The 15,292-nt window shown below is 38.1% G+C and overlaps 1 protein-coding gene across 1 annotated transcript; it reads right to left on the bottom strand.

Annotated features, from left to right (window-relative positions):
- Positions 1-13: 13 nt before the first annotated feature.
- On the bottom strand, positions 14-2,087 carry CPSF73-II (cleavage and polyadenylation specificity factor 73 kDa subunit-II). Its single transcript, XM_086582310.1, has one exon. The coding sequence runs from the start codon at positions 2,018-2,020 to the stop codon at positions 413-415; it is 1,608 nt and encodes a 535-aa protein (XP_086438436.1). The 5' UTR covers positions 2,021-2,087; the 3' UTR covers positions 14-412.
- Between the last annotated feature and the right edge of the window lie 13,205 nt (positions 2,088-15,292).

Raw genomic sequence — 15,292 nt, 5'->3', positions numbered from 1 at the left:
AGTGCAATCAACAAGAACAAAACGCATCATATAACTAATTGGCTTATAGAATTAAACAATCAAAAGCAGCCATAAATATTAACAAAAACCAGAAATCTCCATACACCAAAATCAGAATTACGAGCTAGATACCAGTCAAAATTTGGATGAACAAAGACCAAACAATGCATGTGCCTTTGAAAGGTTATGGACCTGCTTATAAGCGAGCTTCCATGAGGGTCTTGCATAACACCTGATTCTAGATCTTCAGATTTTTACTGGGCCTAGTTGTCATAAATAAGTGCCCAGCTGCAGCAGAATATACTGTTCAGGCAAGTATAATCATCGTTCAACACGAGAAACAGTTCTAGCCAATAGGAAATACAATAGCAAAGAATTGTTCTTTGGTGTCATATACCGCAGAACCTGACACTCAAGTTTGTGTTCTTTTGACTTGCAACACCGACAAAAGTTCATCCTGATGCACAGCCTTCGGTCGTTTTGTTTTGTCCATAACCAATATACCTTCAGCTACCCTTTTATCATATGTTTCCTTTACAGGGGAAGAACCAGTGCCTTTGCTACTCAAATCAGAGGTACCTTCTACCTTACTATCAAAAGACTTGGCATTTGGATTTATGCAATTCTCAATAAATGCTTTCGTGGCATCTATTTTCACATAATGAGGTGAAGTTATGTGGACCACATCATTATTTGCAGGATCATAACACTTGATTCCCAATTCAGATTCTATTTTTCCTTTCAGCTTAGCCATCTTCGGCTTCTCACCATGGACAAGAATCACATTCTTCGGAGAGAGAAACTTGACTAGATCCATAATCCCTTTGGAATCTGTATGAGGACTAAACGACAACTGATGAATCTTGCATCGAACGTCAACCTGAGTCTCTTTGTCCACCTGAATCTTAGTCGCTTTGCCAGACATCAATTTATGTCCTACAGTTCCCGCCACGCAGTACCCAGGAAGTGTAATAAGATTGATTTCTGACGGAGCCCATTGCTTGAAAACCTCAAGTGAAAATCCACCACTAATCATACCAGGTGTTGCAAACAAAACACAAGGACCACGATCGTTTAACATAGACCGCTCAAAACTGCAAACATGCTTGAAGTCGAACGCATTGCGAGTGGCATAAGAATCTTTGACCTTCTGACTCGTCCAACCGATCAACATCTTATAATACATATTAGCTTGCAGAGTCAATCCAGCAGAAAAATAAATAGGAATGTTGTTCAAATTCATTCTCTCCCAATAATCATCCAATAAAATACAAAGTTCTTGCGCTCTCCCCAAAGCAAACGTAGGAATTAGCACCTTGCCCCCATTAGCAACACATTGATGAACCACCTTAAGAAACTCCCTCTCGCGAGCATACTTTGACTCACGTACAGTCGTAGCATAAGTGGATTCACTTATCACCAAATCCAAATGCAAAAACTTATCAATACTCGCCGCCCCAAGATGCCTATCAGGTGTCATATTATAATCCCCAGTATAAACCAGCGCACTATCTTTAACCTTTGCATAAAACATGGCCGCCCCAATAACATGACCCGCATAATAACCTCTAATCTCAAGCTCATCATCAACTTTCACCGTCTGCCTCAAATCCACCGCAGTAACTTTCTTCAAACAATCTACAATATTCTGGGAACTAAACTGCTCCTCCTCACCCCTTCTGTCAACCATTACTTTCCTATAATCTTCCAGCATCAACGGCGCTAACGCCTTTGTAGGATAAGTCATATAAATAGGTCCATCATACCCACAAACTTCAGTAAAATAAGGAAGTGCACCAATATGGTCAAGATGAAAATGCGTGATTATAATACAAGTAATAGATTTAGTAAAATCAGTTGCATTTGGAATGCGTGAAAAATCTGGGTATCTACGCTCATCTAGATATCCCATGTGCATACCACAATCAAACATTATACGCTTTCCACCTATTGTAACTATTACACAACTCTTTCCTACTTCCTGTCCTGCCCCTAAAACTAGACACTCAATACCAGCCATCACACGTCACAATTTTATGCTCCCCTCGGACTAGTTTTTTGAGAGCAGAGAAAACAGGGAGAACGAGGATGTTTGGACTTTGGACCCGGTTCATGGATTTTTAAGTAAAAAGCCCACCTTCAAGTTCACCCCACTTATACTTTGGGCTATCCAATATTATTGTTTTAGTACCCGTGTCTGCCTAGAAATACTAGTATACTGCCCATAGAATTGGAAGGGCGTGGAGAGTGGAGAGGGAGAGGGAGACAAATAGAAGAGATGAGGACAGACAGAAACCAACCAAATGACATTTTGTCCACATATTCCTCTTTGGCCCAGAACGTTTGCTCCGCTCACTTGACTAGTATACTGCATTGCAGTGGGGGCATGAGCGGAGAGTGAAGGAGGGAGAGGGAGAGGGGGAGAGAGAGAGAAGGAAGGTGAGAGATTGAGGATAGACACACAGAAACATACCAAACTATATTTTGGGCCACATACCCCCCATCCTTCGTTGAAACGTTCGCTATGCTCACTTGAATATTTGACTGAAAACTATTATTACATATGGAGGACCAGCCTTTATTATTGTTTTTTTTTCCCGAAAATAAGCTAGGGTTAGGGTAGACCCTCACCTGTATTAAAATAGATTTATAGTTTAGTGTACGACTGACTAGAGACATCTTCCTCCTAGTGGCGGGGTGTGGGATAGGTAGTTAACATTTTGGGCCGGTTCCTGGGTCTTGAAAATCAGGACTAGACTCTTTTTGGATTGGTTCTTGATTAAGTATGTATCAAATCGTTATGGGCCTGATCCAGTTGAAATTTTGAACCTTATTTTTCTAGAATCCTAATTTTCCTCCGTATAAACATCGAGCCCGTTATATGAACTCCAAATGAACTCCACCACCAAAAGTGGATTTATAAGATGAATTGAGGGCTGATTTTTGGTGAAGATAGTCTTCTCATAATAGAGAATCTTCCTACACAAAATCAGCTCAAACGAAAATGTTTAACCTTGTCAAAAGTTGTTTTGAAATTTGAAAAATTTGGATTGTTGGATAATTTTATAACACTGTAAGTAAATTTTAATACATTTAGACATCTTCAAATGTGCTGATTTATTTTAAAGATGATCTATATTGTGGGAAGACCATCTCCACCAAAAATCAGCTTCTAATTCATTGTTTTTCATGGTAGAGTTTCTTTGGAGTTCCTATAAGTGGAGTTCATATAACGGACATGTATAAACATTTATCAAGTAGAGGGGGTGTATGCAATTCCCAGTGACATTTTTTTAGTTCGTAATAAGCTTTTGTAATAGGCTTTTGTGATGTGCACCGTCAAAAAATTATAAGCTATTATAATGAATGACTTTTGATTTAAGTTACGAAACTTTTCTTCTTTAATTAGTGCATGTGTTATGCCTTTTGGATGTATGTACCGTGTTTATGTTTTGCAAAAAAAAAAAAAAAAAAATCAATCAATGTTTATGTAACAGAAATTAGGATTCAATTACAAAAGACCTCGTCATTGGTTTGGAACGAATCAGATCTAGGAACAAGTAAAAGTTTTTGGTTTGCTTTTGGTTTTCTAACTCAAGTATCCAACCGGGTCTGGCCTAATTATGGATATGCAATGTTAAAAGTGGAACGGTTTTGGATTTGCACATATCCGGACTGATCCAACCCATTGCCAGCCCTATCGAAGACCAACCCAGTATAACACACTAGTCGAAGTAATTCTGCATTGGTATAGACTATAGAGTTGAGGAATTAATGACTCCAATACCAAATATGCAAGCGAGATAGAAAAATATGATTGCCTTCAGAGTGCGCTTACACAATTTGCTGGGGTCAATCAAATCTAGTCTACTCTAACCAATAAGTTCTTTGGTTAATATGAGCTTTAATAAGTACTAATGGACTAGATCCCATCAGAATTCTGTAGTTAAGCGTGCTTTGGTGAGAGTAGTAGTAAGATGAGTGACCTTCTGGGAAGTTGACCAGCTCTCAAATATGCGTTTTATTACTTGTATATTGCTGCATTATAGTCCCTCTTACACTTAATGAAAAACAACTCATAGTTTTTACTGCATTTTTCATGTTAAGGAGTATTTCAGACTACTTATCATAAAAATTGCGTTTTAGCACCAAAAGGAGCCTTAATCACGCTTATTATAAAGACCAGTAGCTGCTATGGAAAAATACTGAAAAAGTCAAAGTCAACCGGTCAAAGTCAACAGTCAAAGTCCTCAAATCAAAATACTAATGATGGAGGCCTTTATCTCAAATTATGAAGACTTATCCCTAAACCTATTTTGGTCAAGAAGGCACCAAAAGCAAAAGCAAAAGCAAAAAGCAAAAGCAAAAACAAAGGCAAAAGTGAAAGGGTGAGGTGTCTAGTTTGTAATGGAGAAGGGCAAATTTATAATTGGCAAAAGTACGGGTATATAAACAAAAAGTAAGAGAGAGAGAACTCATCTATTGTCTTAGGATCCAAACCATTTGGTTTGTTTATTTTCTTGTCTTGGTTTTTAATTCATATTTTTAATTTCTTGTTTTAATTTATTTTAATCAACTTGTTATTTCCTTTTCTTTATTTCAATCAAACTTGTTACTTGTTCTTGGTTTTAATCATCAATCTTGTTTGTTGCTTTCATTTCAATATTTTAATCAATATTACTTTCATGTTTTCAAGTTATTTCAATCAAATAATCAAAGCTTTCAAGTTTATTAGCTTAAAACCATTCTAATTCTACAAGAGTCTACATTTCTTTTCATATCTCCCTCACTCAAACTCTAAACAATTTAGGATAAACCTCAACTCTTAATCTAACTCTTTTGAAGTATACTCACTACAATATTAAAACTTCAAATGGCGCCACCGTCATGGATTGAAGGAGTGAGAGTGATTGGTTGAGAATCTAAGAAGGGATCATCATTCTCACCTCTCCATTTCTATTTTTATTTTTATTTTTTTTTGTCATTTTTTTTTATATTATTTCTTAGTACTTGTTTCGACCCCCACCTACGTGGCAAACGTCCATTAGCAGGGGTCTCCACTTTATTCGTTTAATCGACAGGGCTAAAGCTCAATTTGCAATACCATGGATCAATGTACATGCCCATTAACTCATGTGTTTAAGGCTAAACCTTAGCCACATGACTTGCCACTTACGTACATTAATTTATGTCCAGATTCGTTTCTTATCAAAGAGATAATTATCAGTTGAGAGTTATATTCAATTACAATTACTTGAGCTACAAGGAGTTTCTACTCTACCTATATAAATACCAAACTATTTTTCATATAGAACTACGTTCTTGAGACTTGATCCCATCGATAATTTGGGTACATAAGCAACCGAAAGGTACAGTCTCATCATTCTCTCGATCACCATCACTTTTCTCACTACTTTTCTATGTTATTCATTTCTTTCGTCACCACTTAGTGTTTTGATCATATTTGGTCGAAACATAATTGGCGCTGTCTGCGGTTTTTATTCAACACCCTCGATCACGTTATGCAAAAGTTATGATGCATACTTGATGAGCTCAAGGTCCCGATGCAATTACTGATGATCATCACAAACATGATGGTTAGGGTCAACTTGGCGATAACAGACTAATCCCTCCTAATCCTTTTCCACAACAGGTTACACGCGACCCTTCTGTCGTTCCACCAATGCGCCAAATTATTAAGCGCGAGGTCATTGCCTCTGACGATTCTCCATCATCTGATGCAGATAATGTCAGTCAAATGTCTCGCGAAGCATTTCTTAAAAAGTTCAAGAGTGTCCGAAAACAAAACAACTACTATAAGCGTCGTCTGAAATGACCCATTCTACTCACCGATGATGTTGTATTTGCCACACCACAATGTAATACACGCCAATGACACAACAGTGTATGGGATCGTTTAAGTGGTGAGGAGTTCACAATATTCGCAACAACCATCAACGAGTTCCAAGTAATGGGCGTAGAATTCCACGACCTCCGCTGAGAAACAACCAACCCACCAATCACGTTCTCGGTAGGCAAGGTAATTCTAACAACCGTTTGACTGCACCCTAAGGTCCTACAAATTATCGGCAAGTCCCGAGAAATTCGGGTGGCGAACAGAATAATGGTCGCACTTATGATCGGAACCATCAATATAGAGAAACACCTCAGCAACGCGAATCTTATCATTCTGAACAATTTCGTACTGAAGGCCCAACGTATCAACCACATTCATCTCGACACAGTCACGATGAATCTTCGTCATTTTCTTCTCGTTCTGTTCATTCCCATAGGTGTCATCATGACTACGATTATGAGCCAGCTGATACGGATCTGATGACTCCTCAACGTGTCCGAGAAATGATTAAAAAAGCCCTTCTTGATAGTGATCCTTTTGAATCGACATTAGAGAATCTAGCAGTTGAAGATGGTATTTTGGACAAATTTTCTCTCGCCGTCCAATGGGCTACTCATAACAAAGATTTCAAACAACTAGAGTTTGATCAATATGATGATGTTGAGGGATGCCCTATGCTTCATGTGATTAATTTCACGAACAAATTGGTTTTATCGGGAGGTGATAATACTTTGAAATGCAAACTTTTCCCTTCTACATTAAAAGGGGAAGCGTTGGCTCGCGATCTATTCATTGGTTCAAGGACTTAACCGAAATGTTTTCGAAGCGTTTTCATCATAATCTCAAACATCCAAATGGTGTCCGGGTTCTTTTCAACATCAAACAAGAACGTGATGAAACTCTCTGTAGTTTTGTCACTCGTTTCCACCAAGCTGCAGCTGAGATTTTCGAGTAGTCCGATCTAGGTGGTTTACGCTTTTAAAAGCTATCTTGTTTGATAAAGACGGGCTGTACAACTCTCTTGTTCGGGACATTCCATCTTCCCGACGTGCGTTATACCAGCGAGTTCAATAATTTATCAATGTTGAGGATGACATGGCTGCTCAAACTTCTCGTGACAAAGATAATAAAGGAAATAATTTCAACGATCAGCGAAACAAATAGAAGAATTCAACTTTTGATCAACATCAACCCGGTCAGAAGTCTCCTTATAAGAAAGAAGACACCACAAGTAGGATTGGAAACCCTTTTAATGATTTTGAATTAACTCCGCTTAATACTAAATATGCGGTAGTTTAATATAAAATCAAGGATAAATGTATGCTCACTCCGCCGTTTCCCCTGCGCGACGACACTAAAACAATTCGCGATAAATCTTTATGGTGCAAATTTCATAATGATTATGGTCATGAGATTGAGAACTATCGGTCTTTGAGGGGAAGAATTGAAAAGTTTGTGCAGAATGGGAAACTTGATCAATATGTGCAGAAAAAAATGACAACTCAAGCTTTAACGGTAACAAAACACAATGTCATTAAGGTTGGACATGCCGTCATCGATTCATTGACCAATACTAAGCGGAAAAATGCTCATCGTTCTAAAGTCAAATATCTTTCTAATTTTTACGAAGTTAACAGGATCAATTTCGTTGAAGGTTTTCACACGGAGACTATTGAAGACGAACCATTGTGTTTCACTAACCAAGATCTAATGGGAGTGCATGTTCCTTATTATGATGCTATCGTGATAACTGTATATATCAACTGTATATGCGTACAACGTATAATGATCGACATTGGTAGTTTAGCTAGCGTCATATTTTCTGGGTGTTATCGCAATATTCCTTTTATTGATAACTTGATCACTCCATAAAATGCGCCTATCGTTGGTTTTGATGGTACTGATACTCATTGCGTTGGAAAGGTTTCTCTCACGGTCACTCTTATGAAGAAGGAAATCAATATTGATTTTCTATTGATGGATTGTAAATCCCCTTACAATATCATCAAGTCGTCAAGTTCCCCTTCAATGGTATAGTAAAGTCTGCAAAGTGCACAACGATCAACTTGCATCTCTAATTTGCCACGACAATGTTCTCGATGATTATAAGAAGTCTGAAGTTGTTGGATGAACTATTCTTAGTTCCAACGCCGTCAAATAACAATTACAGCATCCGGGACCTTCAGTCTACTCTGCCAATAGAAATGTTGAAGGACCCCCGACCGTTGATCCACTTTTAGAAGTTCAAATTGGCCAACTCCCTGAAGAGACCACTTTTATTTCGACCGAACTTCCAGAAGCGAGTAGACAAGCGCTTATTTTGTTATTAAGGAAGAATAGTCATGTTTTTGCTTGGCGAATAGAGCAAATGTCCGGTATAGATCCTTTTGTGGTTTGTTATAAACTTGACATTGATCCCAATGCAAAGTCGGTTAGACAAAAGCCCCAAAGGATGGCCCCCGATAGAAAGATGAAGGTGAAAGAAGAAATCGATCGTCTCTTGTTTGTTAATTTTATAAGGCCGATGACTTATCCAACATGGCTGTTGAATGTAGTCACAGTGCCTAAAAAGAACAGCAAATTACGTGTTTGTATCGATTTCACGAATCTTAATAAAGCATGTCCGATTCATCCGTATTCGTTGCCTCGTATATCTGAAATGGTCGATGCAACATCTGGTTTTCATCGTTTGTCTTTTTTGGATGCTTATTCTGGTTATCATCAGATTCTGTTATCCATTGAGGACCAAGAGTTCACTGCATTCATTACAGACTAAGGAATTTACTGTTACCAGGTAATGCCTTTCTGTCTGAAAAATGCTAGAGCCACATATCAAAAGCTAGTCAACACCATTTTTTCTGATCTACTTGGAAATTAAAGACAGTCGAAGCATACATCGATGACATGGTTGTCAAGTCTATAGAAGCACCTGATCATCTTAATGATTTGCAAGCTATTTTCGACAGACTCTCCAATGTCAACATGCGTTCGAATCCGGCTAAGTATTCTTTCGGTTTGTCGTCTGGTAAATTTTTAGGATACATGATAACTAGACGCAGAATTGAAGCAAATCCGGATCAGATTCGTTCTATCCTTGAAATGACTTCTCCGACATCAAAGAAAGAGATTCAACGACTTACAGGACGCTTGGCTGCCCTAAATCACTTTATCTCTCGGTATTCTGATCGATGCCGTCATTTTTTCCAAACATTGAAAGATGCATCAATTTGGACGGAGGATTGTGAACTTGCATTTCGTCACTTGAAAGCGTACTTAGTCCAACCTCTAGTTCTCGCCAGTCCAGCAATGGGGCAGCCTATCGGTCTGTATTTAGCCGCTACTGATCATGCCATAAGCGCCGTCTTATTTGTCGATGGTGACAATGGTCGTCCTATATTCTTTGTTAGCAAGACTCTTATAATGGCTGAAACAAGGTATTCTCGAGTGGAGAAAATTGCATTGGCCTTGGTTCATGCTGCCCGATGTCTTAAGCCTTATTTCCAGGGACAAGTTGTCAAAGTTTATACCGAATATCCACTGCAAAAGCTTTTTCACAATGCCTAGGAATCGAGTCGCCTCACAAAATGGGAAAGTTACCTTACCGCTTATAGCATTGTTTTTGAAACTCGTACAGTTGAGAAAGGACAAGCTTTGGCTTCGCTAATGGCCGATTTTCCTATTGATGATATTCTTATGTCTGACGCATTACTGGATGAAGAAAATGTCGTCGATAACACGCCATTACCTCTTGGGGGCGATGACTTGCCACACTTATCAGATGTATTTGCCAATTACTGGATTGTTTACACTGATGGTTTGCATAATAAGTCTGGCTCCGATATTAGGTGTGTAATCTTGCAGTCGAATGGAGAAAAAATTGAGAAGTCAGTGCGTTTGGGTTTTGACGTTCAAATAATGAGGCCGAGTACGAAGCTGTCATTTGCGGCTTGCGCACTGCTCTTCAATTGGGGGCAACTAAGTTACAATTATTCACAGATTCTAAGTTAGTCGCTAGCCAGTTTGGAGGATCGTATGCGGATCGTGATGAGAGAATGACGACTTATTTGGACTTAATTCATCGGATTGCTCGAAATTTTGAATCTATCAGTATTGTGCAGCGTCCGCATTATGATGTATGACATGTTGATTCTCTCGCATATTTATCCGCGGCAATTAAGTCGAATGAGCCTCGCCAGATTACCATTGAATTTCAAAAGGAGCTGAGTATCGATCTGTCGATCGAGGATTTGCGAGATATGTACATCACTCAGAGTTGTTTTTTTGTCTAGACATTTTCTGATGAATCACGTCATGTCAATTTGATATCTCCTATGTTGACTCGGAAGTGCAAGCGTGATCTTGATAATCAAGTTGTCGTTGTAGAGAAAACACTTAATCAACAACTTATGCTCTCAGATGACCCCAATGATCCTGTCAATGATATTATCTCGGTCCATACCGACAATGATCATGAAGCTGACAATGCTCCAGAAGTTCCTGATGTCGAGCTAAGTTTTCCGCTTATGCCTTCTAATGAGGATGATTGGTGCCTTTTGACAAGCCTCTTCTTGTGTATGTAGATGGTGTATGGTCGTTGAACAAAACAGAAGCGTATCAAAACCTAATTATCCCTCAATAAGTAAAGGATGAGTAGGGTATCGTTCCACTTTTAAGTGTATGTTATGTGAAGGACAAGACTGGAAAGGTGGTTTAAGGGATTAAAAACTATGATTGTAAAGATTATAGATTCTAATACTAAACTAAACTAAACTAAATTAAACTAAACTATTGAGAATTTATAAGAGAGGGAATTCAAGAGATTAGAATCTACCAATACTTTTAATCTATGACCTTCTGCTTCATGGTTGTTCTTACAAGTAGACTACAATTAGGCAATCGAGCGAGTGCCGATGCCCTCTTGGACGAAACATCATTAACAATTAACTCTACTTAAGGTTATTCCTATATTTATGCTATTAATATCTTCTTTCTGTTTATGTAAGCTCGGGCAGCCATTTAATGTATTACCAAGAGCAACATCAAGGAGTACTTCCTAATAGGGCGGCCATTCAATGAATCACCACTTAAGGCAAATACAAAGAATACTTCCCCTAGGTAGCCACTCCTTGAGCTACCCCTTCTAAGGCAACACAAAGAATACTTCCCTAACTATAAAGAATTATACTACTAGAAGAAAAGTAAAGAACACTAGCATGATATTAATATTGCAAAACATAAACCCTATTCTATACTTCCATCCCCTGGTGTGGGCAATGGAATTAATAACTAAAAACATAAAGAACTAACCTGATTGAAGAACACCATGAACCAGAAGAATCATTAAACCTTAAGCACTGGCTTCATCTCCTCCTTTGAAGGAGAAGATTAGCCTTCCATAAAGAAGGAAGAACACGAAGAACAAGAAGGAGAAAAGTCGAAGAACATAAGACTAGAAAGACTAATTTATTAAGACTCAGCTAGTTAAAACCGATATTTTATTATTAATCTCTCTCTGCCTCAAGTTTTGGAGACAAAAATATAAATGAATTGGCCAATTACATGAGGCACTTAGGTCCTCTATTTATAGAGGTTACAATGAGCTCTAGAAGCATTCCAAACCGTTATTTGTTTCCTAATACAAATATATTTCTTTAAGAGTCCAAATTCGTCTCCAAAACTAAGAAGAAATTGGCTACAATGTCGATCCATGCGTCTGGACACACTATTCATGCATCTCAGACGCGATCAATGCGTCTGGACGCTCGATCCATGCGTCCCAGACGCATTAGCCGATTTTGTCTCTCTGCTCTATCATTCTATCCTCTTTTGCGGGCTTTGGTCCAAACAACAAATTCTTTGGTCTTGGGCTTCCAAATAGGCTTTAAAATAGGTCCAAGTTGCATATTTAATAACTCCAATTCCTTGGCCTTCTTCGTGATTGTCCACGGGCTTCCCATGTGATCCTTAATGCTCCAAATTTCTCCGTTTTACCCCTTTTTCTCTAATATTCCACAAAACTCTCTCTTTGACCTGTAGAATCATAAAACATAACTTACAAACACTATTAGTCCACTAAGATGGCTAAACAAGAGGCATAATCGAGGGTTAAATAGCACTTTTTGAGCAATTATCACAACTCCCAACTAGCCTTTTGCTAGTCTCTTAGCAAATAAGATAAAAAAATAGATAAGTGATCAAAATCACATCCTAATAACAAAAATAAAATCCTAACTCATTTTTGCAGGCATCGCGATTGCATTTACCATATGTAACAAGACTTTAAACCTTTAAGTTTTCCAAAAAGGACGAGTTATAGTCTCGTGAGGGTTTTCAGGTGATATACCCACAAAATTAATCAATAGCATGTTTAAGAATGATAGTATTTTTCAGAGAGAGAAATTCCTTACCCACTTAGTGCTTACTCCAATAGACAGTCTCCATTGCTAACTATATTGCTGCAAAGACTCATAAATTATGATGGGAGATAGTAAAAATTGACAAAATTCTTAATCAAGGCTTATGTGTGTACTTAGTCAATCTCCTATACTCTCTTATCTAAGAAACGGAATCCCTAGTTTACCATAGGTAGATAATCTCGACTTTCAATTCTCACCGGTCATACTTTCAGAAAAAAATTTCTCAGAAGATGGTCTACTATTTTACCTCATGTATGTGGGGAAAAGAATAATGCATACGAACATCCCACATACTATCTTGAAAAACAGACTTCTGAATAAAAGTAGTCTCATGGAAAGAATGTCAATCACATATGAAGTGTCGGGTTCTTCACTTTAGCATCCTCTCACCTATTCTAGACTTTGTACCATACTGTAGTGATAAGTCATGGGTTGTAACTTGGCTTGGGTATTGGTTTATGAAGGAAAGGTAAAAAGGATTCTAAGGTTATTTCTGAAAAATACTAAGGGTTTTGCTTCATTCTTTGGAAGATTTCTTCAAATTCTGTATTGCAGAGAAAATTCTTCCTTTGTCTTAGCTTTTCCATCCATTCTATTCAATTTTTTTTAACTTAGTGGTATATCCTTGATTAGTACTGGATATGCTTGTTTTCCACTAGCTTCTTTCACTTAGAACAGAATGATGGCCTTCATTGTATCTCTCTGGTATTTCCTTGTAATCTTCCTTTTGTGCTATTTCTTCCACTTTGTGCCCCTCGTATACTCAGAAACATATGGGTATGGCTGATAAAGATTTTGGCTATACTCCTTGTCTGGAGTTGGGTAAAGGGTAAATGGTTTTATGAAAGAAAATGGCTTATTGTAAGGCTCAAAAGGGTTTAACATGATGGTCCTACTAGGTGGGATAAAGGCTGAATGGGTTCACTACTTGACTTATCAGTATGATACTCTGTTTCGAATAGACTACAAGACCTAATGGCTATCTCCCCAGTTGATGTCACTTCGTGATTAACCAAATCAACAAATAATGAGACTATATTACAACGACATAAAGAACTGAAAGATGTTGAGTCACTAAGACTTCGGATTTTTCGTAAGAACTCTCAAAGAATGGGTATAAAGCTCAAGTCTCACGGGCTAAGTCTAAAAATTCTACTTCCAGTTTACTAGGGGTTTAAATCTCTCTTCTAGCAAAAGTACACAAAACTGACCAAGTATTATGGTGGTGCATTGATAAAGAATTCTATCAACAAGAACTATGTCCGAGCATAATAAATAGTCTAAGCGGTAATGAAATCAATAATATTAACTATCTATCAAACTCAAAACTAAGCAGTATAAAATATATATCCCAGACTCATCATTAAAATTCATTTTTCTCATGCTACTGATATAGAAACAAAAATATTTTTGTTTTTGAAAACTAATTTTTGAAATTCATTTCTCAAGTACACCCTCCCCCTACTTATGCATGCATTGACCTCAATGTATAAAGAAGTAAATGAAATGGATGAGAAAAGGTAGGATATTACCATTGATGCCGAATATCAGAATTAGTTCAAGAAACAAATTTTTAGGTCTTTTTACGTTAGATCCCCAAGACGTAACGACATGAGTCTTTTAAAGTCATGAAGACTTTTAAAGTCGATTCTCAAGACTTTTGAGTCCTTTATAGTCGGATCCTCAAGACTAGTATTCCCACCCACTAGGTTCCACTTTGTAGGAATTCTTCCGATCTCTCTCAAATGTGATTGACAAAAGTATACCTTGTACCAACAATTTTCTCTTAATGGTCAGAACCCGGGACAAGTTTCGAATGGCAATTCTTACAAAGAACCTAGCTTACTTCTGTAGACATTTTCTCTTGATCTACTAGAATTCCTTCCTTTGAAACTTGGTGACCCAACATTATCCCTTCCTTTACCATGAAGTGGCACTTTTCCCAGTTCAGAACTAAGTTGGTATCGCAACAGAGTTTAAGGACTAAGGAGAGATGGTCTAGACAATCCTCAAAAGGACATGTGAATGTGGTCTTCTCTTGGTCCTCAGGGTGAATATGGATATGAAAATATCCTGAGTAACCATCAAGAAACCAGTAGTAAGCTTGTCCAGCTAATCTTTCTAACATCTAATCGATGAAAAGCAATGGAAAATGATCTTTCCTCGATCGCGCCTATTCAACTTCACATGTCGATGCAAACTCTCCATCCAGTTTGAATCCTGGTTGGAATCAACTCATTGTTCTCGTTCTCGATTACTGTGGTTCCGGACTTCTTCGGCACAACTTGAACTGGACTAACCTATTGGCTATCAGAAATAGGGTAGATAATGTTGTCATCAAGGAGTTTGACGTCCTCTTCTCGAACTACTTCCTTCATCTTCGGATTAAGCCTCCTCTGTGGTTGCTTAGAAGTCTTAGAATCCTCTTCCAAATGAATCCTATATTGAACTATCATAGGGCTGATCCCCTTGATATCATCAATTGTCCAACCTATAGCTGACTTGTGTTCCTTTAAAAGTGCTACTAACCTGGATTCCTACTCCTCAGTCAAATCTGATGCAATGACTACTGGGTAGGTTCCCAAATCTCCCAAGAAAACATACTTGAGTGTAGACAACAAAGGCTTCAATTCTAGCTTAGGCGACTCCTTGTTAAGCTCTTTAGATGGTCCATCAGGCATAGGCGATTCAAACTTTTCTCTAAACTTGCTGTCATCCATGATAGGTGATGAATCCAAAATCGCATTGATTGCCTCGACACTAAGTTCCTCACAGTCTGAGTCTGTCAGAGCTTTCAATAACTCGTCAGCAGGATATGAATGAGTCAGATAATCCTGTGCTAACGCTTCAATCATGCATACCTCGTTCACAACACACATCTCCTGTGGTTGCTGTAACATATGGAAAAATTGGTCTCGAATCTCATATTACCAAAGGATAACGTCATATTACCGTTTCGACAGTTGATGAGTGCATTTGCAGTGGCTAAGAATGGTCTGCCTAGAATGATTGGTATCTA

This window comes from Coptis chinensis, chromosome 9 (genome assembly GCF_015680905.1).
Source record: "Coptis chinensis isolate HL-2020 chromosome 9, ASM1568090v1, whole genome shotgun sequence".
In the NCBI taxonomy this organism is placed as follows: domain Eukaryota; kingdom Viridiplantae; phylum Streptophyta; class Magnoliopsida; order Ranunculales; family Ranunculaceae; genus Coptis; species Coptis chinensis.
The sequence above is the reverse complement of the archived record's forward strand: the minus strand, read 5'-3'. Positions and strand labels throughout refer to the sequence as shown.